The 25,129-nt window shown below is 44.5% G+C and overlaps 2 protein-coding genes and 1 long non-coding RNA gene across 8 annotated transcripts in view; 1 reads left to right on the forward strand and 2 right to left on the reverse strand.

Moving 5' to 3' along the window:
• LOC130357599 (high-affinity choline transporter 1-like) overlaps positions 1 to 10,318 on the reverse strand; it is a 76,535-nt gene extending 66,217 nt beyond the window's left edge. The window contains exon 1 of the mRNA XM_056560318.1: positions 10,137 to 10,318. Within this exon, the coding sequence (XP_056416293.1) occupies positions 10,137 to 10,314 (178 nt within the window). The 5' untranslated portion in view covers positions 10,315 to 10,318. The remainder of the gene's footprint in view (positions 1 to 10,136) is intronic.
• Positions 10,319 to 17,194: 6,876 nt separating this feature from the next.
• LOC130358343 (transmembrane 4 L6 family member 1-like) overlaps positions 17,195 to 25,129 on the reverse strand; it is a 74,707-nt gene continuing 66,772 nt past the window's right edge. For all 4 annotated transcript variants that reach the window (XM_056561483.1, XM_056561482.1, XM_056561484.1 and 1 more), the window contains exons 4-6: positions 24,182 to 24,327; positions 21,465 to 21,657; positions 17,195 to 17,461 (exon numbers count right to left, since the gene is read on the reverse strand). In XM_056561483.1, coding sequence (XP_056417458.1) covers positions 17,447 to 17,461; positions 21,465 to 21,657; positions 24,182 to 24,327 — 354 coding nt within the window. In that variant the 3' untranslated portion in view covers positions 17,195 to 17,446. The remainder of the gene's footprint in view (positions 17,462 to 21,464; positions 21,658 to 24,181; positions 24,328 to 25,129) is intronic.
• On the forward strand, positions 20,371 to 24,320 carry LOC130358344 (uncharacterized). Of its 3 annotated transcripts, none has more exons than XR_008889480.1 (4): positions 20,371 to 20,460; positions 21,486 to 21,647; positions 22,352 to 22,589; positions 24,129 to 24,320. It is a non-coding gene; the product is annotated as an uncharacterized LOC130358344 (long non-coding RNA). The 3 variants fall into 3 exon arrangements; XR_008889479.1 differs by lacking the exon at positions 20,371 to 20,460 and adding an exon at positions 21,172 to 21,299; XR_008889481.1 differs by lacking the exon at positions 20,371 to 20,460 and adding an exon at positions 21,172 to 21,299 and having other exon boundaries at positions 22,355 to 22,589.

Here is a 25,129-nt window from a genome sequence, read left to right on the forward strand (position 1 = left end):
GCGTATGGAAGACCCAGACCTATTGTGAAAGAATTTCTTCAAATTTACTTTTCGCAATGACCGATGCAAATCTATTTCAAATGACACGGGATCAAACTGGTCAGTTATGCAAAAATTAAGTCCTTTAGAGAGGACTGAGATGGTTGGTTCTTCCAGGACATGATCGGAGAGGTTAATCACTGCTAAAGTCTCAGGTTCTTTTACTTCCTCCATGAGACGGTTTTCCTTTTTGTTCCTGTATTTTCATCCCCGACCTCTCCTTGTCCTTCTTTTCCCAAAGGGGCTGGTGTTGAGGTTCCAGGTTTTCCTTTTTGGAAGTGCTGTGATTTTTCTTTCCTTCTTTCTTTTTTCTTTTTCTTTTTCTCAGATTCGCTAGATTCTGACTCGGTCGTCCAAAAGTCACTCTTTTTCCACTTGTTCTTAAATTTCCTTTGACGTTTCATAAAGGTAGCAAAGGAAAAAACATTGCCAGAATCAAAATCTAGCTTATCCCGTAGGAACTTGTCCCTTTTAGTATCTTTAATAATTGATTGTTGAGATGTAAGTTTTTTTTCTAATCTTTTCATGAAGGTGGCATATTGGGGATCCGGAAGCCTTACTCTCAGTTCGGTTTTTGCTTTAAGGAGTTCTTGTGTAATAACTTCATATTACTTTTCGGTTCTTTTTATAACCAGTTGTAACATATTAAGGGAATAGTCCAGGTGTACTCTTGACCATTCAGCTAAGAACTCCTTATCATCTGTGAACTGAGAAGGCTCCTTGTAATTCCGGAGTCCCCTTGGTACTCGTCCACACTCTGCATATGATATTAGCGATTTCAGAGTCCAAAAAAAGCATGTTTCTTTTTCAGATAGATTGTTCACTTTATGCTCATGATTCTTTGCACTCATTATCTGTAATGCATCCTTGCTGTTACATACGGTAAAGAAGATATCTGCATCATATCACATATCATGTCCCGCATTTAAAGCACTTTCCGTGTCTTCCATGCTTCTACCATTGGAGTCATCAATGTCCATTTTCAAAGGATTATACGCTGAACGCCCCCCTAGATATGAACGTTTTTGCATAGGAACGCCTTAATCCACTCTTGCATGCTTCCCTATAAGGTACATAAAATAGATAGTATTTGCACTCGTTTATAGTCTAATGCCTTTAATACGATAAGAAGAGGTTTTTGCAATTTTTGTATTATATTGATTTTAACCTTCACGTTTTTGTTTGGTTGTAAAGAATATGTTAACGCCCCCACCCTGAGGTGTCAGAGGCCAAATGGTATTTACCTGGCCACACACTTGAGGGTGGGCGTGGTCTGATGAAGCGCCAGAGACAGGGCGCGATACGGCTGTAACCATGGCTCAAACCTGACACTGCTCTGGCTGCCCGCCTATGTCCTAAGCACTTGAAAATAAAGAAATCTGCACAGAACAACGAACCGTGAGTGCCTTTCACTTTATCTACTACAGATTTGTATTTGCTTACCTCTAACGAAAAGAGCACCACAGTACTTGTGCAGTGTATCCATGACACCTCACTGATACCACCTGCTTATACTAATCAGCAGTCTGCATAGCGCTCCATAAGTGCGTGTCAGTGCCGATCCTACCTGCTACTTTGTATACGAAACATGGAGTTAGGTGAGATACCTGTAGGCACAACGACCATTTAGCCAACAGCTATTCCCCACATATGTCCCGCACACGGCCCATGAGCCACATCTGGCCGCTGCCTGTTTCCTGTACTTGCCTGGCCCCCTCCCCAAAGCACTACCTGCATCCTCTACTTCCGCTTGAGGCAGAGGAAGTAAAGGCACTGTGGATGTAGAGTACTTAGAAGAGGAGTAGATTTATCCATTCAGACCTCGCAGGCCTGTGTTTTTTTAACCAGTAGTGGTATTTGGGAAGTCCCAACTACTGCCATGCTAAGCTGCCCACATGGTGTCATGCTAAGCTGCCCACATTATGCCAGTGCAGAACCCTGTGATGTAGAACTGGCGGACTATCTGATGTGTATACTGGCTTTCTGAGTCTGCCCCGAAGGCAGGTGTCAAGAGAAGGATGAGACATGTTTATACATATATATATATATATATATATATATATATATATATATATATATAATAAGAATAACACACAGGATAAATGTCAGTCCTCTGCTCCCGGGCTGTAGTCATAGGCCTCAGTCTTCACTATTCCACAGGACGGTTCTGTTCCGTGTCCAGTGTCTTGGTCCTCAGGCTGACGTTAATGTCATTTCTGGAAATCTTTAAAGAGGTACTCCGGGGAACTAAATCCATAGCCCATTCCCTCTCACCAACCTATGCATTTGTCTAAATATCATTCATTAGCTATATACAACAGTTTTCCTCTTTCAGCTGTCACTTACATGCAGGAAGTGTGAGAAAAATTCATTTTTTAGATCCACGTTGTCTCCTCAGTGAGAGCAGCCCCTCCCATCAAGACAACATCACCTGATTTCTGTCTGATTTCTGATTGGGCTAGAGCTCTGACTGTACAGCCACACCTCCCCTCCCTGTGTGAGGAGCTTGTGAGAGAAAAGCAGTGAAGATTCTTAGTCGCAACTGAGCACATACCGTAGCTGCTGTTTTTCTTTTGAATATGCTGCCATTCAGAACACAGAAAAATTCATAGCAGGAGGTGGCCCGGATATATCAAACTGTGTGAGAGAAAAAGTGGAGAGATTTCCCCATATGCAGCCAATCACAGCTCAGCTTTCACTTTACCTCAGCTTGTTAGCTGGTTGCTGTGGGAAAATCCCTCCACTTTTTCTCTCACACAGTTTGATAAATCTTTGAGTAATCTTTTTCAACAAATATATAAATCATCATTGTATTTGATGATATATATACCTAATAGATAAATGTGCAGTATAGGGATTTGGGTCTCTATAAGTGAGAGATTGGTTTCCATCCCAACATACGCTGCTATATGGAGTATTAGTGATTTTTCTGCACATTTACCCTATGTAAAAATTGGCATGTAATGCAATGAAAGGCTAAATATGTATATGGTTTAGTAACCAGCATTCCTCTTCCTTCATGCACTTTATAGTATTGGATTGTTCCAATAAAAGACCCAATCATGCACAATATATGTTTTATAGAGATATAAATAAAGGTATTGTTTTATTGGTCAAATAGGGGTTAAGCTCTTTTTTTTCTTTGGTATACAGGTTTCCCTTCCCTTGTAGATGGTAAGCTCTTATGGGCAGAGCCCTTTCTCCCTCTATATCAGTCTGCATTTTACTCTGTACCATAATTACATACCTTGAGTCATGTATTTTGACCCTTATCATATGTAAAGAGCCCTGAAACCAAGGGCACTATAAATAATAATAATAATATTAATAATCATTATAATAATAATAATACAAAAATTATGATTTTTAACCTGTTGGGGATGGAGGGCATACATGTACGCCCTCGCGTCCTTGTACTCAAGGATGGAGGGCGTAGCTGTATGCCAGTGGGAATTTTGGTCCCCGCTGCGCCGGGCAGGACCGGACCGGGATGACTGCTGATATCTATCAGCAGGCATCCCATGACAATGCCTAGGGGGGTCCTGAGATCCCCCCATGTCTGCGATCAATTCAGACTGGCCATTTGCGGCGATTCCGGGCTAATCGGGTCACTGGTGACCTGATCGCCCAGAAAAGAACAGTGATTGGAGCTGTCACAGACAGGCTGACCGACCAATTGCAGTTGGGGGCTGGAGGATTACAGTTAATTTCCCCCGCTCTGCCCACCGATCGAAGTTTGGGCAGAGTGGCGGAGAAACAAGTGTAGGGAGGGGTGAGAGAATCGGCTTACCGGAGCGTGGGCGGCATCGGCATTGGAGCAGTGGCGGCATTGGAGCAGTGGCGGCGGGAGAGACCATCGGACGGCAGCGGAGACATCAGAAGGAGTGCAGCTGGAAAATTCGGCGGAGGAGGGTGCAGTGAAGATCGCCAGTAAGTGATCTTCACTGTGGCCTTCTAAAAGTTGCAAAACTACAACTCCCAGTATGCCCAGACAGCCAAAGGCATGTTGGGTGTTGTAGTTTTGCAACCTGTGGTCCTCCAGATGTTGCAAAACTACAACTTTCAGCATGTACTGACTGTCTGGGCATGCTGGGAGTTGTAGTTTTTCAACATCTGAAGTGGCACAGTTTGGAGACCACTATACAGTGGTCTCCAAACTGTAGCCCTCCAGATGTTGCAAAACTACAAATCTCAGCCTGCCCAGACAGTCAGGGATGCTGGGCGTGTAGTTCTGCAATATCTGGCCCTTCAGATGTTGCAGAACTACAACTCCCAGCATGCCTGGACTTTCTAGGCATGCTTGGAGTTGTGGTTTTGTAACATCTGGAGGGGCTACAGTTTGGAGACCACTACTTAGCAGTCTCAAAACTGTTCTTCCCCAGTTGTTGCATAACTACAACTCCTAGCATGCCTTTGGGCTGTCAGTGCATGCTGTGAGTTGTAGTTTTGCAACAGCTGGAGGCACACTGGGCTACAGTCTGTTTCCTAACTGAGTGGTTCCCCATCAGTGTGCCTACAGCTGTTGCAAAACTACAACTCCCAGCATGCACGGTCTGTCAGTGCATTCTGGGAGTTGTAATTTTGCAAAAGCTGAAGGTGCTGGGGCACCCTCCTAAGTGAATGCACAGGGTACAGTCACACAGGCGGGGGGTTTACAGTGAGTTTCCTTTGGCAAATTTTCTGCTGCAGCTCAAACTCCCAGCGGAAAACTCAATGTGAACCCCCGCCCGTGTGACTGTACCCTAAAAACACTACACTAACACAAAATAAAAAGTAAAACACTACACATACATATACCCGCTACACAGTTACCCCGCCCCCCCAATAAAAATGAAAAACGTCTCATACGCCACTTTTTCTAAAACGGAGCCTCCAGCTGTTGCAAAACAACAATTTCCAGTATTGCCGGACAGCCATTGACTGTCCTGGCAGGCTGAAAGTTTTGCAAAAGCTGGAGGCACCCTGTTTGGGAAACACTGCCGTAGGGTTTTGGTGGAGACAAGCCCCATCCTTGTATCCGAGTCCGCCCCTATTGCAAAGTCCTAATGTAGTCCTCAAATGCGCATGGCGCTCTCTCACTTCGGAGCCCTGTCGTGTTTCATGGCAACAGTTTAGGGCAAAATATGGGGTATTTCCGTACACAGGAGAAATTGTTACATATTTTGGGGGGATTTTTCACCTTTCAACCCTTATGAAATGGAAAAGTTAGGGGCTACACCAGCTTGTTAGTGTAAAAAAAAAAAAAAATTTACACTAACATGCTGGGGTTGCCCCATACTTTTCATTTTCACAAGAGGTAAAACGAGAAAAAGACCCCCAAAATTTGTAATGCAATTTCTCCTGAGAACGAAAATACCCCATATGTGGACAAAAAATGCTCTGTGGACGCACAAGGCTCAGAAGTGAGAGAGCACCATGTACATTTGAGGCCTAAATTGGTGATTTGCACAGGGGTGGCTGATTACAGCAGTTCTGACATGAATGCAAAAAAAAAAAAAAAAAAACACCCACGTGTGACCCCATTTTGGAAACTACACCCCTCATGTAATGTATTAAGGGGTACAGTGAGCATTTACGCCCCACAAGTGTCTGACAGATTTTTGGAACAGTGGTCCGTGAAAACATTTTTCATTTTCACAGCCCACTGTTCCAAAAATCTGTCAAACACCAGTGGGGTGTAAATGTTCACTGCACCCCTCATTACATTCTGTGAGGGGTGTAGTTTCAAAAATAGGGTCACATGTATGGAAGTCCACTGTTCTGGCACCACGAGGGGCTTTGTAAACGCACATGGCCCCTGACTTCTATTCCAACCAAATTATCTCACCAAACGCTCAATGGCACTCCTCTTCTGAGCATTGTAGTTTGCCCGCAGAGCACTTTACATCCACATATGGGGTATTTCCATACTCAGAAGAAATGGGGCTACAAATATTTTGGGGCTTTTCTCCTGTTACCCCTTGTAAAAATAAAAAAATTGAGGTAACACCAACATTTTATTGAACATTTTTATTTTTTTACTTTTATGTCCCATTTTAACGAAAGTTCGTCAATCACCTGTGGGGTGTTAAAGGACAACTGTAGTGGTCAAAAATCCCTGCCCAAATGTTCCCCAAACAAAAGTTATACAATTCAGTCAATTAGTCCTATTTACCTATATGCAGCCGTTTCTGAGATATTAGAGTTGCCAGCATAGCCCAGTAGTCCTGCGTCCGTCCCCTATTCATTACATTGCAGCCGCCATCTTGGGGACGGAGATCTCTTCCTCCCAGCAGTGTTTGTGCTCCCCCCCTAGCCTCTGTCAGCTCCTCCCTGCTTATGCATATGCATGAGCGGGTGCTTTCTGAGGCAGCCATAGGCTCATCCTCAGAAACGCCCCTATCTGTAAGATTCAAGCAGGGGGAGAATGAGGACGTCCACAGCTCCTCCCCCCTCCCCTGCTCTGTCTACATAGGACCTCACTTATCACCGGGAGGATTCAAGTTATCATGGGGGAAACACAGAGCAAACCACTGAGCAGGGAGGGGGGAGGACGTGTGTGTGTGGAGGAGACATATTACACTGCACGGGCTGGTGGTGTATAGACTACAAGGAATAAATAGCATACACGAGATGATTCTGTGTGTGAGGGGGGGACTACTGAATGACACATGCTGGGAGTTGTAGTCCCTGTTATGTGTGTGTGTATGCCAGTGTTTCCCAACCAGGGAATGCTGGGAGTAGTAGTTTTGCAACATCTGGAGGCACCCTGGTTGGGAAACACTGGTGTATGAACTACAACTCCCAGGAGACTACAGAGATACAATAGAGGTGTTGGTGAACTACAACTCCCAGGAGACTACAGAGATACAATAGAGGTGTTGGTGAACTACAACCCCCAGGAGACTACAGAGATACAATATAGGTGTTGGTGAACTACAACTCACAGGAGACTACAGAGATACAATATAGGTGTTGGTGAACTACAACTCCCAGCCAGGAGACTACAGAGATACAATAGAGGTGTTGGTGAACTACAACACCCAGGAGACTACAGAGATACAATAGAGGTGTTGGTGAACTACAACTCCCAGGAGACTACAGAGATACAATAGAGGTGTTTGTGAACTACAACTCCCAGGAGTCTCCTGATACAGTAGAGGTGTTGGTGAACTACAACTCCCAGGAGACTACAGAGATACAATAGAGGTGTTGGTGAACTACAACTCCCAGGAGTCTCCTGATACAGTAGAGGTGTTGGTGAACTACAACTCCTTTATACACTCAAACAGCAGAAAGCTGACACGGCATGCTTGGATGTATAGTCTTACAACAGCTGGAGTCACCTCTGCAACTCCAAGCATGCACATACAGCAGAAAGCTGACAGGGCATGCTGGGATTTGTAGTCTTGCAACAGCTGGAGGCACCACTGGAATTCCCAGCATGCCCGAACAGCATATAAAATAACTGGGCATGCTTGGAGTTGTAGTTGTGAAAAAGATGGAGGGACCAATATCAGGACAGTTTTATAGACAAACAATTATGTTTTTTACCATTTTTCCTTTCACTCTCCAGTGCCCACACTACAGTGAGCACGGAGGCAGCTGCTTCATCACTGGACAGGAGCAGCATGGGGAGGGGGAGATGAGCAGAAGGGGAGGGTGTATGCATAGGGAAGGGAGATGTGGGCGTTACAATATAATAATTTGCTCGGGGGGGATAGAACAGGGGGAGGGCAGCAGCTTACAGGAAGTAAGCACAAGGCATGATGGGAGATGTAGTTTTTCTTTCACTTGTCCTCAGTAATTCATGTGCTGATAACGGGAGAACGACTGGGCCAATTTTGATGGGGGAGACATCGTTGGAAAGGTCTTTCAAAGACCTATTAAATGAGGTAAAAAAAGTTTTTTTGCCCAGCACTGCAGATGTCCTTTAAGGCTCACTTTAACCCTTGTTACTTTACTTGAAGGGTGTAGTTTCCAAAATAATTTTTTACTGTTCTGGCACCATAGGGGCTTTCTAAATGCGACATGCCCCCAAAAACCATTTCAGCAAAATTCGCTCTTCAAAAGCCAAATGTCGCTCCTTCCCTTCTGAGCCCTCTAGTGCACCCGTAGATCCCTTTACATCCACATATGAGGTATTTCCTTACTCGAGAGAAATGGGGTTACAAATTTTGGGGGGCATTTTCTCCTTGTGAAAATGAAAAGTTTGGGGTAACACCAGCATCTTAGTGTTAAAAATCTCATTTTTCATTTTCACGTTCCACTTTAACGGAAGTTCTCAATCACCTGTGGGGTATAACAACTCAATTTACCCCTTGTTATGTTCCTTGAGGGTTGTACTTTCCAAAATAGTATGCCATGTGTTTTTTTTTTTTTTTACTGTTCTGACATCATGGGGGCTTCCTAAATGCAACATGCCCCCAAAAACCATTTCAGCAAAACTCGCTCTCCAAAATGCCATTGTCGCTCCTTCCCTTCTGAGCCCGCTAGTGCACCCACAGAACACTTGACATACACATATGAGGTATTTCCTTACTCGAGAGAAAATAAATTACAAATTATGGGTGGTATTTTTACCTTTTACCCCTTGTAAAAATGAAAACAATGGGGCTACAATAACATGTTAGTGTAAAAAAATGGAGATTTTGATTTTTCTCCTCCATTTTTCTGCTTTCCCTGTGAAACACCTAAAGGGTTAAAAAAAAACTTTCTGAATGTCATTTTAAATACTTTGACGGGTGCAGTTTTCATAATGGGGTCCATCATAGGGGATTTCACATAAAGACCCTCAAATTCACTTCTAAACTGAACTGGTCCCTGAAAAATTCTGATTTTGAAATATACGTGAAAAATTGGAAAACTGCTGCTATACTTTGAAGCCCAAGTAAAAACATGTCAACTTTATGATGCAAACATAAAGATAACATATTGTATATGTGAATCAATATGTAATTTATTTGACATGTCCCTTTTTCTTACAAGCAGAGGGCTTCAAAGTTAGAAAAATGCTAAATTTTCAAATGATGAAGTAGAAATGATGTAGTATCGAAAATTTTTTACCACTAACATGAAGTAGAACAGGTCACAACAAAACAATCTCGGAATCAAATTTATTAGTAAAAGCATCCCAGAGTTATTAATGCATAAAGTGATAGAGGTCAGATTTGAAAAAAATGCTCCCGTTCTTGGGGTCATAATGGGCTCTGTCCCCAAGGGGTTAACATATATCCTGTTGTAATTTTTTTTTTTTTTTTTTTATAAAGGTCACACCCCAAAATCTTTCCATACTAATTCTTTTAAATGGAAGTAGTATATATGACCAATCATGTCAACCTAAGGCTAGGTTTCCACACATGTTTTTTGTGGCCAAAGTCAGTGGATCCAGTAGGAAGAAAATGTATAAAAGTTCTTCCTCTATATTTGCCATTCCTTTTGAATACACTTCTGGCTTTGGCTCAAAAACTGCAGTGACAGTTTTCCAAAAAATGCCAGAAAAAACCTGTGTGGAAACCTAGCCATAGGATGAATTCTGCCTGCAGAGTGGGGTGTGTATGCAGGTTCTCAGAGCATTCTATGCCACCCTGGAATGGCAGAGCTGGCATGGATCAGTGTTCTCCACAAGACCTGCCAACTGGAATGTGGTGAGACTTGTTCTCTTTCACACTATGATAGGAAAAGCTAGGTGGCATTTTTTCAATCTAGTACGAAGGTAGGTTCTAGGGTTCTAGGCTTAGACATTGGCAACCTGACTAGATTAAAGGGGTACTCCACCGAAAAACATCTCATCCCCTATCCAAGGCAGGCAGGCAGTGGCTGCGTCTGGAACAGGGAAGCTTGAAGCTCCCGTGTTCGTGACATTACACCACTCCCCCTCCATTCATGTCTATGGGAGGGGGTGTGACAGGTACGTAGTAGCCAGTCATCCGGCACGGAGCTGAGTACACTCCGTGCATGGATCACTAGTGTTGCGGGGGTCCCCAGTGGAAGGAACCCAGCGATCAGACATCTTATCCCCTATGCAGATAGGGGATAAAATGCTTTTTGGCAGAGTACCCCTTTAAGAAGACTTTATCTAAGCAGTTAGCTGCTGATCCCATGGCCCATAGACATACCTGTAGTAGTAAATAACCCAACGACCATATTGACCTTCCTTCCTCCGACAATGGCAACTTCCATACGATTCCCATTTTTCTGCAACTTCTTAGATTTTCTTGAAGCCCATACTCCAATCCCCAGGGTCAGGGCATAGAAGAGAAGAATCGACAGCAGAGCTGGGATGTTCAGAGCCATCGCAAATCAGGAGCCGGGAATAGAAGGACAGGAAGATTTTATGGAGAAGTGTCTTGTGACCAGACATGTGGCTCATCCTCCTCCTTATCTAACATCTTGGTCTGTTACACCTCCTTAAAAGAAATTGTTTACAGATCATTTAGCCCTTTGGCCGCCTTCACACTTTTTGTTTTATGCACTGATTTGTTTGGCTTGTAAAAAAATGTCAAAATATTTTGCAGCTTTCTTTATATGGTCTATGGCAGGAGTCTGCAACCTTTAAGACAAAAAGAGCCACTTGGACCCGTTTCCGAAGAAAAAAAAAATTGGGAGCCGCAAAACCATTGCGACATTTAAAACAAATATAACACTGCATATATTGTTTCTTACCTTAATGCTATATATATAGGATCGTGCAGTCAGCTGTCAATCTGAAGAAAAAAAGGACTTTCACTTAACAATGTAAAATATATTTTTGCTGGGGTGGGCTTTTTTTGGGGGCCAGGCCTGGGGTGGGCTTTTTTTTGGGGCCAGGCCTGGGGTGGGCTTTTTTTGGGTCCAGGCCTGGGGTGGGCTTTTTTGGGGGCCCAGGCCTGGGGTGGGCTTTTTTTGGGGCCCAGGCCTGGGGTGGGCTTTTTTTGGGCCCAGGCCTGGGGTGGGCTTTTTTTGGGCCCAGGCCTGGGGTGGGCTTTTTTTGGGGTGGGCTGGGGAGAGGGGGGTTAATGCACTGGGGAGAGGGGGGTTAATGCTGCAGCGGGGTGAGGGGTTAACGCTACCGCTGCCATGGGGTGAGGGGTAACTTAAGCGGTGAGCGTTAACCTCTCACTCCACGGCAGCGATAACGGTGCCGCTGCCATGGGGTGAGGGGTTAAGTTACCCCTCACCCCATGGCAGCGGTAGCGTTAACCTCTCACCCCGCGGCAGCGATAATGCTGCCATGGGGTGAAAGGTTAAGTTACCCCTCACCCCATGGCAACGGTAGCATTAACCCCTCACCCCGCGGCAGCATTAACGCTGCCGCGGGGTGAGGGGTTAACGCCCCGCTGTCAAATGAGTAATGTACTTTACATGCTCACCAGCTCCCCGCGTGGCGTCTTCCTCTCCCGGCGGTGCTCCTCGACTGAGGCGCAGGCCGGCGACGTCACTGTCATGTGACGTTTCATTGTCACATGACAGTGAGGATCCGTGTGGCCCCAGAAGAAGAGACTCAACTCCGATGGCACCAGGGCAAGTAAGTAAACCGACAACACCGTGACGGCGGCTCATGGGCTCAGATCATTCCGGGACACTGCATTGTCCCGGAATGAGGGTGACCGGGACCCGGGACAGTCTCGCGGAGCCGCAGCAAAGGAGTAAAAGAGCCGCATGCGGCTCCGGTTGCCGACCCCTGGTATGGAGAAGCCTATAGAAAAACTAAAAAAAAAAATCATCATATATCGACCATGTGATACAATTTGTGCAAATTAAACGGGTCATGAAGTAGAAGGGGAAGGCTTGATAAAAGGTTTGCAAATTATAACTTCACCTCCCCTCCCTCATAGTTTGTTGTGCATTTTACATTTCACTACTAAACATGTGATTGCAGCATTTAACAAAAAAAACAAAGGGTCAGAAAACTGCTATAATAAAAAAGGGCCATGTTTTCCTAAGGGTATGTTCACACTGCATTTTTCATAGCATATTTTAGCGACATAAAATAATCCTGACGTATTGTAAATGACAGTATTATTTTTAGTAACAACCTTTCTTTTTCTTATTTAGCATGTGCATTTTTCATTAAAAAATAAATAAAAATGTTATCAAAGACAAGTGCCGAGAATGTGGGAGGTTTGGGGGGGGGGGGGGGGGGGGGAGTAATATTTTTGTAAAAAAATAAAATTCAGTTTGTTTTTTTTTGGCCTGGTAAGGGCGGTTGGGGAAGGGGGGGGGGGGGTTTAGGATGTTGATACGATATGTTTGCTGGTTTTGTCTGCATTTTGTACTTAAAGGGGGATTCCAGAGAGGATTTAGACAGAAAAGAACAACCTTAAATTCAGAAGCTCATAAGTACTGAAAGGATCAAGATTTTTAATAGAAGTAATTTACAAATCTGTTTAACTTTCTGGAGCCAGTTGATATATATAAAAAAAACTTTTTTCCTGGAATACCCCTTTAATGAATGTTGTGCTTTGTGAATTCTATGTTTTGTATTAAAAGAAAATGAAAATATAAAAAAAAGGGCCCTCCAGGGAACTGAACAGTTGTAGACAACTGCGGAAAATGACTGGCTGAACAGGCCGCTACTTGTGCACACCCCGGAAGGTGAGGCCGGAGCATGTAGAGGACTGGTAAGTAGATGGGGCCCCCTACAGGAGATCATGGGGGGGTTGAAGGTGGTTGAAGGAGCACTTCTTCTTCATGCTTGGATGCAGAAACTTTATAAGGATTATCCTGCTCAGGGACAATGGCCTTGCTGTATAACATATAGAAGAGAAGAAGAGCGCTTTTTAATGCAGTATTACCCACATAACACTAGAAAGTTATAAGGAAAAGAATGATCGTCCTTCTGCCGCCGTCCTGCTCTCAGGTTAGCAGACACAAACTTTTCCTCCCAGGAATAGCAGGACGGAGTAGGCGCTGAAGAAGGTTGGTAAGTAGATCGAAACACTTTTTTTTTTTTAACCAGAATGCAAGGTGTTTTGCAGCTCACAGTTGCTTCCTCAGGCCATGATACATGACGAAGCAGCTGAGAGCTGCAAAATGTGTTGGATTCAGCGTCTACTCTAACCTGCCATTCCCGGCAGGTAAAGTTTGTGTGTCTGCTGTATGACTCCTTCACACTGAGGAATTTACAGAAGTTCAAGGTTCCAGAACTACTAAAAGAATGAACATGTTTGGCAGAATTCTGTGCAGACTGCATTGTTGTCAATAGTGACGGCGCCGGGTGGACATTCCGTGTGTGGCAGATGTTAGGGCTGCTCCGACATGCACCGTCTCCATTGACAGCAATGCATGTCTGAGCGGAGTCCAATGAGAGAATGAACATGAATTTGGATTTAAAGGGGTAGTCCACTGGCCAGCGTTCGTAGCTAAATGTTCCGAACGCTGTTTTTGCGCTGCGGGGGTCGGCCACGCCCCCTCAATGCAAGTCTATGGGAGGGGGCTGACAGCCGTCAGCCCCCTTCCATAGACTTGCATTGAGAGGCATGGCCATGATGTCACGGGGGGCGTGGCTGACCCCCGCAGCGCATAAACAGCGTTCGGAACATTTAGTTCTGAACGCTGGTCAGTGGAGTACGCCTTTAAGTGGTAGAATTTTCTATCCGCACAAAGTCTGCCATGTGCAGGGTGCCGCAGAATTCCACTGATAACAATAGGAGGCTGCTTGGATGAGAATTTCTGCGTAGAATTTTTCCACTGGTATCCGCTCTGAAATTCCAACATGTGAATGTGCCCTAAAAGTCTTGAGTCCCTGCAAAGTGACTGTGTATATGTGTCTCTGCAAGGCCAACTTGGTCTGCTATGTCCTCCCTTATGGAAAGACCCTGCCGGCCTGCGGTGTACCCATCATGTGTCCCTTACTTCTTAGCGTCTGCAGTCACATGACATAACGATTTCTTGGATTTCATCAGGCCCGATCCCTTGTTTCTGTGTAGGATTATGGATGCCAAACGTGTCTGCTACCGATATCTCTTATTCCTACTGAAAGAACCATGTACACTCCATTTATAAGGAAGCCAGGGAGATAGCTTTTGGCCAAACACTTGTTAGTTACCAAAATAAAATCTAATGTCTTTGGACAGATGTCATCTACATTAGAACAATCCCATCAGATGGGAATAGAGTAGATAACCTACAGGGAACACGTTCTATCTGGACTGACATCATTATTACAGCTTCTCATCTTAGACATAGAAGATAACAGATAGGAAGACAATGATGTTGTTTAGTGTAACAGATATAAGAACAATTGTCCACAGATACAGGAGATAAGCAATGACAATGGCCCAGATTTACTTAACAGAAAGTCAACACTTTTTGTAGTCTTTTTTGTTTGCTTTCTTTTTTTTCTTCTTCTTTTTTTAGCATATTCCGAATTTTCTGAACATGAAAACGTAACAATCTTAGTATATTTGGGCCAATGTCCCTGGAACGGGTCAATGTCTTCAGAGAACAGCTGTTTACTGTGACAGATTTAAGAACAATTGTCCATAGATAGTCAATGATTGTCAGCTAACCACTTGTTCTATACACAAACAAGGTTGTATATATGAACCAGTCTATGTTGGACACCCTCAATGTTTCCTTGGGGGGAAAAATAATCACATTTAGAAGAACTGCCAGGTTTTCCCCTTTGAGGTCATATGACAATACTGTGACCATCATGCGTCCATAGGACAATGTGTAGACCTAGACCAGCCCAAATACAGAATTCTATAGATAAAATGTGTGAGAAATGCAGACAATGAATGGGCATGATAGGGGATGGATGGCTGCGTTGACTAACTATAGTAGATTACTATGATGCTGTCGGTTCAGGTCTGTAGAACTGTAGTGGGACCAGGTCTGGGGACCCTAATATAGCGCAAAAATGCTTGTGTAAAACCAGCCTTACTAGTATGAAGGTAGGAAACATCTTGACACTTTTGTCAAGGAAATGTATTTATTGCTATGGAGTAGAAACCATATTGGAACAGGAAGCAACAAGAAACCATTACAATTGGAGCTTGCGATATATGTTCGGGGTAGGTATATATCCGCAAATTCCAACTTAATATATAAAGTTGTTATTCAAACATATGGTTAAACCTGATGCTTTGAGGGGGCAGTATACAACATACTTGCATGTGTGGTGGCCCAGTACAGCACCTCCATCTGCTACCGATCAGAGTGTAGTCGGGTGGCTGAGACAATAGAAGGTTTACTGGATGTATAAGGTGTCTTTAAAGGGGTTATCCACCAAGATTTTAGTACTTACCTGCCAGATAGTAATGGACATGCTTAGGAAGGATCTGAGCTTGTCTTGGAGTTAAAAAGTGAAATTCCATATGGCCGGAAGAAGGACTTGCTAAGTGCGAAACGGAGCTTGTTGCCTTTGTACCCCCCGCTCCCTCCCTCTCCCTTTGTTTACTTATGAGTATGTTTATGCTGCAATAAAAGCAAGAAGATGGACTATGGTGAGTGCCCGGCTTTTCTTTTCTTCATATGAATTTCACTGCTACATATTACTTATAGCCAGAGCACCGCCACTATCTATTTGCAAGAACCACTTTAGCCCGGGGATCGGTTTTCCTATATTGCCGCAGTGCCGTAGGTGCATTTCTATTGCTTAGAGACTTGGAGTTAAAAGGCTATGTTCTGAGTACACCATAATGCTGTGGCTATCTTTTTGTGAACTGGCTATTTCCTACAAGTCCCATAATTCCTTGTTTGTGCGTATGAGGACCTTTTTCTTCCTCCCACACATCGGTCACCCCACCCATTGCAGCATAGTTGTGCTCCCTTTGACCAGTGTTTTCTAACCAGGGTGACTCCAGCTGTTGCAAACCTACAATTCCATGCAGAATGATCTCCCTCCCTCCCAGCAATCGCTCCACCCATTGAAGCAAAGACAGGCTCCCTATGAACACTTGACTACTGAGGTAATGTCTCGGGGCACACTGCAACCTGGGAAAACCTGAGACGAAATTTTGTATGCTGTTAAAAATAAACGTTGGGCCAAAAATCACAGAAGAATTGCGAGACCACCATCAAACACAGGTACAAACTCTATATTATGAACTACACTAACTTTACAGCCCCTGTAGCATAGTAAAATAAAATAAATCCGGGAATACCACTTTAAGTATTGTATAGTCATTCAAAGTGTATTTTTGCATTGTATGCATATTTTCTGTCTTTCGCCACAAGTTTAAAACATACACTGAGGTTTACAGTGTGCAGAGGGTTAATGGTTTTACATTACCATGTATTTTATGTACAGCTGAATGATTGATTTGGTCACATGTAGACTCCTGGCCAATTGCTGGAGGAGCTAGTCCCAATAGTCCCAAGTCTGCTCTCCTCTCCTGAGGTAAAGAGATGGACCTAACCTTGTTTAAGTTAGTTCAATTAGGACTTTGCCTTGGACCCTCAGCCCTTCTATTTCTAAGAAGACCAAAGTTTAGTGAGCCTAGATAATCCTAATGTCAGGCATACCTCTTCCTATTGGCCACAAGTCATCTGCTAAAGAGTTGCTGTTCCTAGGTTCAGTCTCACTGCAAGGATACGGGGGGGGGGGGGGGTAAGTTTTATCAAAACCTGTGCAGAGGAAGTATGGTGCAGTTGCCCAAAGCAACCAATCAAATTGCTTTAAAAAAATAAAATCTGAGTTCTTTTTAAAAAGGAAATAAGGTCCTAATTGGTTGCTATGGGCAACTGCACAACTTTCTCTACACAGATTTTGATATTTTTCCCCTCTGTCTTCAGTCTTAGCCTCCAAAAGGCAAAAGGGGAGAATAGTTTCAAGAAAGGATAGCTCTGAACAAGGGCCTTTCTGAATTTCACTGGATTTTATGTTGGCTTCTGGTCAGACCAGTGCCAACCTGCCAAGTCAGGGAGGACTATCCTGGATACACTTCTCTGAGTGTCGTGCCAAAGATTGCCACAAAAAATTAGAGTAAAGTGGAGTCTTCATATTGCATTACACCACAGGTTAGTACCTGTGAGGATCCCTGTACAGCAGTGTCTGTAAATTGGACTTTAGAACCTGTAAGCTAGAAATCATGCTGGGAGTTGTAGTTTTGCACCAGCTGAAGGCACACTGCTTGGGAAACACTAGCTTAGACTGACACAGTGTAGACAACAAGAATCTTTCAGTCCATTGACAGCAAAAAGAGAAATTGGAGTAATGAAAACTGGAGTTCAGAATGGTTATTCATCATAAATGTATCACTTTATTTACATAAGACCGGACACAATCCCTTTGGTGATAAGTCAGTACATACCTGCAGGATAACCACAGGTAACACATCATGATATCACAATGAGATTACCTATATGACAACAGCTTCTCTACTGCATTCACTGATCCAGCTCTGCTACATTTCTACCATGTTCTCTTCATTAGTGACTGGAGTTTTTCTGGGTCTGCACATCTCCCGTTTTTATTGCTGCTTCCGGTGTATCTTCATATTCACGCTGCAGTAGCCTGAAACATAAGAGAACGTATAGATGACTGTAAGGTATGAGGCTAATGATAATATAAATATGTGTGATGTATAGAGGTAGTGTAGGTATACATATGTTTGATATATAGAGGTAGTAATAGTATAGATATGTGTGATGTATAGAGGCAGTGATAGTATAGATATGTGTGATGTATAGAGGTAACGATAGTATAGATATGTGGGATGTAGACAGACAGGAGAATACAGCAGCACACTACTAGCACAAATATACAGATGAAACATGAAATGCTATATTGCTACAATGCAAAAAATGAAAAAAATGTAGGTACTTTGTTCACCATTTGGCCAAATAGTTTGGTCCATCCCACCACGATAAGGTGACCTCATTGGGACGGACACTGTGAATATGCCTCTGTGCAATCAGTTATCAGGCTTGTAAGGTCTGGAACATCCAGCACCTTGTAAGATGGGTGAGGTGTAGGAGCCAACATGGAGGTAGCCACTCCCCCACATGTATAACACAAACAAACGTGGTGGGATGGTCCAAATGATTTGGCCAAATGGTGAGCAAAGTTCCTAAATTTCTTCATTTTTTGCATTGTAGCAATATAGCATTTCCTGTTTCATCTGTATCTTTGTGCTAACAGTGTGCTGCTGTATTCTCCCATTTGTGTATATTCAGCCTAGCAGCGTGCACCTGTATGCCAGGTCCATGCAGTAGTTTGGTATCAGTATGTGCTGGCCAACTTATCTTTGTTTATGTATGATGTATAGAGGTAATAGTATAGATATGTGTGATGTAGAGAGAAAGTATAGATATGTGTGATGTAGAGAGTTAGTATAGATATTTGTGATGTATACAGGTAGTGATAGTATAGATATGTATTGTAGGGAACAGCTCACATGGTGGGGTCGGCAATGACAGTATTCACACAGGCAGTAGGTTTCAAACATCCAAGAGGAAGTTTATTTGAATGATTTTCAGCACAAAGCACAGTGCAAACAAAACAACAAAACCTAAGCCTATCCGGCGCTAACTAACCATCAGGATACCTCACTATCCTACTATGGGCCTAATGTCCCCCCCATGCAAACTCACAAAGTGTCCATAGAATAAAGGTCAGACCTGGTGGGTTTCAGCTGCCGTCCTGTTTGTGTCTGTTTCTCCTCTGTCTCTCCAGTATTCAGCAGCAACCAACCTCACCTCACCTGAGGACACCTTGAAATAGGGAAACCCATAGTGGAGTAGGGGTGTGGACTGGAGCACTCCCACATCCAATCTGTCCTCCAGTCCAGGAAATCCAGCACATGAAGTTTAAACAAAAGAGCCGTAGCAGACTATGTTCTGCTAAAGCAGCATGTAACCTTCTGGATTTCCTTTATCGTGCCTGGCTGAGAAAAGCAGGCGAAATATACACCCCATCCACTGCTTTCCCGTACACTTTACCCCCCCCCCCCCCCCCCTCTTCTTCAGAGGGTCTGGGGATTTATAGTGAACATACAGGACAATGCATCCGCATTCCCTTGTAATTTTCCAGGTCTATGTTCCATTTTAAAACAGAAATTTTGTAAGGAAAGAAACCATCTGGTCACGCTTGGATTTCTCTATTTTGTTTCATCCAGGCCAGAGGAGCATGGTCTGTCACCAACACAAATTCTCTACCCAGCAGATAATATTTCAGGGACTCCAATGCCCACTTGATGACAAGACACTCTCTTTCCACTATGGCAGAATTTTTCTCTGCTGGGGTCAGTTTCCTACTCAGGGACATTACTGGGTGTTCTTCCCCATTTCCCACTTGTGACCGGACGGCTCCCAAACCTGTATCAGACGCATCCGTATGGACCAGAAACTGTTTACTGGAATCTGGGGAAACAAGCACTGGCTGTTCACGAAGGGCAGACTTTATGCTCTGAAAAGCCTTTTCTGCCTCTGGGGTCCACTTCACCATTACTGACTTACCGTCCTTTGTTAAGTCTGTCAATGGTGAAGCAATTGAGGCAAAGTTGGGCACAAACCGATGGTATTACCCGGTTATGCCAAGGAAGGCCCTCACCTGTTTCTTTGTTGAATGCCTGGGCCAGTTCCATATTGCTTCAATCTTATTGATCTTGGGTTTAACCAGCCCTCTACCAATAATATAACCAAGGTATTTTGCTTCCTCTGGACCCACTGCACATTTCTCAGGGTCTATGGTTAAGCCTTCATCACTGATGGCGTCTAACACAGCCCGTTACCTTACAGAGGTGACTTTTCCAGTCAGATGAAAACATGACCACATCGTCCAGGTAAGCAGCAGCATAATCACGATGTGGTCTCAAGATTAGATCCATCAGCCTCTAAAATGTAGCAGGGGCCCCATGTAACCCAAATGGCATCACAACATACTGAAACAGGCCTTCTGGAGTGGAGAATGCCGTCTTCTCTTTAGCCTCCTCAGATAACGGTATCTGCCAATAACCCTTTGTAAGGTCAAGTGTTGTGATTTACCTTGCCCTCTCAAGCCTCTCAATAAGTTGATCTACCCGGGGCATGAGGTATGTATTGAATTTTGAGATCTCATTTAATTTTCTTGTGAAATAGAGGGGGAGGTGAAGAAAAGACTGTTGTGGTGGCCCAGTGCGGGAGGTGTTACCCCAAACCCTTGCTGCCCTGTCAGGCAGCCTCCCTGCAGTGTCCCCTGGGCCCCCTTACACCCGTCCCCTCATATACATGTGTTTTGCCATTTTTTATGGTGTAAAGTGTGTAAAGAAGTGTTATTCCTTTAAGAAATGTTCCCATGTGATCTTCAGTTGTCATGTGAGTTATCATGTGATTGTTACCCAGGAGGTATCAGTGACCAGGTGACCTAGGGGTGACCAATGGGACCCCACCAGAGCCTCCCCCATATAAGCCCTGGGTGGAGCCTATGCTCTCTCTTACTCTTTGCTGAGGTCCAGTCTAGTCGAGCCTAAGTGTGTGTCCAGAGTCATAGGAGGCCTCAAGTCCTGTCTGCAGCCACCAGATACAAACCTGCAAGTAAGTCACAGTCACAGCATTGTCAGTCACAAGTCAGTCACAGTCATTATTTGTCAAGTCAATGTGGCCTGCATTAAATTGACCTCATCTACTAAAAGCCCCAGCAAGCCCTTATGGTCTCTGAGTCACTGGTCACCTCCTTGGGCCCTGGCTGAACTGTATAGACTTTTCCACCTGTCTAATATCAGTAAAGCTACCGTTGTCCGTAACTTGGCGTCAGAGTTATTATTGCCCCCGTGCCTAGCCCAGGATCCAGCGTTATACCTTCGGGTGGTATTGAGGATAAACCACGCCCTGGCATCACAAATACAAGGGGTTAATGCCATCTGCCCCTAGGGTAATTCCATCTGCCCTTTACAGCACACCCCATACCACAACTTTTGGCGTCACGAACAGGATACTGGTGTGCGCCTTATGCTACAAGTCCTCCCCCAGTCTGAACTGTGTCCCGTATTGTCAGAAAATCGCATGCCGATGTGAATAAAATTTGTGCCAGAAAGTGTACGGGACTTTACCAGTGAAATGTTTTTTTACCCGAGGCGCTTGTGAAATAGAGGGGGAGGTGAAGAAGGTGATGTTGGTGGGGGCGGAAGAAGAGGACGCACCGCTGAGTTACTTCCGTCCCATAGAGGAAGGTAGTGCAGATATTGGGGGAGATTTATCAAAACCTGTGCAGAGGAAAAGTTGCCCAGTTGCCCATAGCAACCAATCAGATCGCTTCTTTCATTTTGCAGAGGCCTTGTTAAAAATGAAAGTATTGATCTGATTGGTTGCTATGGGCAACTCAGCAACTTTTCCTCTGCACAGATTTTGATAAATCCCCCCCATTGATCATATGGGTATGTATGATATATAGATCTATTAACTGTTTGGTAATGTGGGTGATGACGGTAAAGGTATATGTCAGGTGGGACAGTGATTATTGGGCATGTGTGTTATACAGGGGGTGATGACGGTATTGGTATGAGTGATTTCAGAACTAAATCTCCTGGAAGTCGACTTACGCTGACTCTTCTTTTCTTCAGGCACGTGCCACAGATCACCCCGATGGCACCATTGATGACCTGAATAAGGCACAGGACCGCTTCGATGGCGCCGATTGCCAGGAGGATGGAGAATAAGACGACGTTCCACAGCACCACATTCTCAGGTGCTTTACACGTGCTCCAGGTCTCGTGGTGAAAGAGGTAATTCTCCCTGCAGTCAGAGAAATGGCGCGTATAGAATACATAGGTCATATAGCGGAATCACTACACGGAGGAGCCAATTATCAGGCAGCTACATATGAAACAGTAAAGCAGCGCCATCTGGTGGCAGAGAGCAAATACTATAAATATATAACACATAAAGCCTAGAAAAGTGGTCACCAAACTGTGAACCTCCAGCTGTTGCAAAACTACAACTCCCAGCATGCCCGGACAGCCGTTGGCTGTCCGGCCATGCTGGGAGTTGTAGTTTTGCAACAGCAGTAGGTTCACAGTTTGGAGACCACAGACTTAGAGGAAAACTCTAAACTGTTAGTTGTGTAATATAAAATATTAATTCTTTGTAATATAAATTCGCCCTTTATTGCTTGTTGTCGCTTATTCATTGTATACCCAATTTTGGGATTTTGGGGGTTATAGAGAAGGATATGTTGTTCTGCATCGCCCTCTCTTGGCCAAGGAAGGGAATTGTTACAAAGACCGTCTCTAGCTCTCTCTGAAGGACCTGTCCTGTACTGCATTACTCATTGATTTGAATAGGCAATGTGTAATACATCATTTCACCTGTGGGGGCGCTGTAGGAAAATGAAAGACTTACTGCCAAGTCTCCCTCCAGATCACAGCTAATTGTTAAGGGTCACAGCAGGAAGACACTTTTGGGGGAGATTTATTATTTGTCCTTTCAGCAGGTACGTTCCTGCGATGAGACCTACCAATTCGTCCTGCATATTCCCCGTGCTGCTGAAAGCGACGCAGGAGATCAGCCGAGTGACCTGGCTGTCAAATCAGATTGCGCTGTTCTTGGCAGTATTGACCCCATCTGCATTATTAACCTTGTCCCTCCCATCATCGACCCAGTAACGTGATCGTTGGGTCCCCATGGAAGCCATGGCAACAGGAAGCCAGCTGATGGCCTCTTTTCTGGTGAGAACAGAAGCTTGTGAGGTCCAGTCATAAGCTAGGTCTCACAGGTGAATTGCCAATGTATCACTGTGTTAAAATGAGATTTGGCACCAAGGGTGTTGCTAGGGGAGGGCTAACAGGGCTCTAGCTCCGGGTCTCAGGCCCATAGCCATGGGTCTCTGGCTACTGCTGTTTTTTTTTTTTTTTTTTTTTTATTGCCACCGCTGCTTTAAGAGAGTGTGGTTAGGGGGCATGGCTGGGCTATGGGCTCTAGCTCTGGGTCTTTTAGAGACCTAGAAATGCCCCTGTTTGGCACCTTTTGAAGCATTTGCATTGCTGTCTATAGAGAGGGTACATTTCCGAGCGGTCCTAGCACCGACTGATGAGTCAGTGCCTGCCACGGACATCTGGCTGGATATTCCACATAAATGAACAGGACCTAAATGACAAAGCTGAGAGTACTCACCAGACAACCACTGCTCACCATACACTCAGGGCTGGTGCAAGGATTTTTGATACCTAGGCAAAAGCAAATTTTTGCGCCCCCTGACTCCACCCATGTAATTACTGGGGTGACACACTGTAACAAACCTCCTCCCCATGTAATCACCTTACTACTGGGGTGACACACTGTAACAAACCTCCTCCTCATGTAATTACCTTACTACTGGGGTGACACACTGTAACAAACCTCCTCCTCATGTAATCACCTTACTACCGGGATGACAAACTGTAACAAACCTCCTCCTCATGTAATCACCTTACTACTGGGGTGACACACTGTAACAAACCTCCTCCTCATGTAATCACCTTACTACTGGGATGACACACTGCAACAAACCCCCTCCTCATGTAATCTCCTTACTACTGGGGTGACACACTGTAACAAACCTCCTCCTCATGTAATCACCTTACTACTGGGGTGACACACTGTAACAAACCTCCTCATCATGTAATCTCCTTACTACTGGGGTGACACACTGTAACAAACCTCCTCATCATGTAATCTCTTTACTACTGGAGTGACACACTGTACCAAACCTCCTCCTCATGTAATCTCCTTACTACTGGAGTGACACACATCAGAGGGGGGTTATGGTGCTACTGGCTGAGCTGGTTGAGCAAGTGGTTCACATAGTGGCTGTCTAACTTTTTTGTGGCGGCAGAGTGGCACCCCCACCAAGAGAGCGCTCTAGGCAGCTGCCTATTTTGCCTATGGGCAGAACCGGCCCTGATCATACACTAAGTTGCACCCAGACCCTGATGCCTGAGGGGCCCCAAAGACCCTTCCGCCTCATAAAAAGAAACCAGTCCTATAAACGGCTAATGGTCAGTAGGGCTCCTGTTACTGATTTTGTACAAGGACCCAGGAGAATGCAGTTACGCCTCTGCTTGGAATTTTAAGAACTAGAGTTTAAGAACTTGGCTGGGTTGACGTTGGGTGATCGAGGCCACAGTGGATGTAGCCTATGTAGCCTAATTTCATCATGTGTGTGAATTACTTTATGAAAAGATGGCTGCCACTTCCTGTAACAACTGTTTCTGGAAACCCATATATAGGTGCGTGTACAGTTTATGTAACCTCCAGCTACTGTAAGGAAAAGGGGACTTACTCTTCTGTATCATTCCGGAAGGGGTAGATGTATTCGCCATCTCCTGTGTCACACAGAGGTCCACGAACCAAACCCATGGCAGAGATGACCACGCAGTACGCTCCTCCGATGGTGCCCAGTGCAGACAGGATGACAGTCAGCAACATCTAGTGAATGGTGACCCACAAATACCGTTATGAATGATTCTCATAAAGACATTAGAAACATGCTCATAATCCTTGGTAGGGGTCTTGCACGTTGTAGTCTTGCCAGGAATGGCCTCATACTATTCCTGGGACAGTGATCCATGATTAATGAGGCATTGACTTGGGTGGCAGCCATGTCAAGCCTTGGTCCCAACATTGGGGGGCCAGGTAGACCATTGTGATAAATATGCTCATGGGCATCATATAATAAACTGGATTTACCTCAAGAATTCACAGTAGGGTTTCCCTGGACAATACCAGACCTTGGGAATCTAATAGTTGACAAGCCAATGAATACCTAGATATTGTTACTCTAGTGCCGGTGAAGTGAAAAAAACTGTGACCCGTAGCCGAATGTGACCTGAGCTCAGCGCTCTCAGCCCTTCCCAGAGCTGATTGCTGTTAGGGGTTAGGATTAGGGTTAGAGGTTAAGATTAGGGATAGGAGTAAGGATTAAGGATTAGGAATAGGGTTAGAGGTTAGGATTGGGGTTAGAGGTTAGGATTAGGGTTGGGGGTTAGGATTAGGGTTAGAGGTTAGGATTAGGGTTAGGGGTTAGGATTAGGGTTAGAGGTTAGGATTAGGGTTAGGATTAGGGTTAGAGGTTAGGATTAGGGTTAGAGGTTAGGATTAGGGTTAGGGGTTAGGATTAGGGTTAGAGGTTAGGATTAGGGATAGGAGTAAGGATTAAGGATTAGGAATAGGGTTAGAGGTTAGGATTGGGGTTAGAGGTTAGGATTAGGGTTGGGGGTTAGGATTAGGG

Source organism: Hyla sarda, chromosome 2 (assembly GCF_029499605.1).
Source record: "Hyla sarda isolate aHylSar1 chromosome 2, aHylSar1.hap1, whole genome shotgun sequence".
Lineage (NCBI taxonomy): Eukaryota > Metazoa > Chordata > Amphibia > Anura > Hylidae > Hyla > Hyla sarda.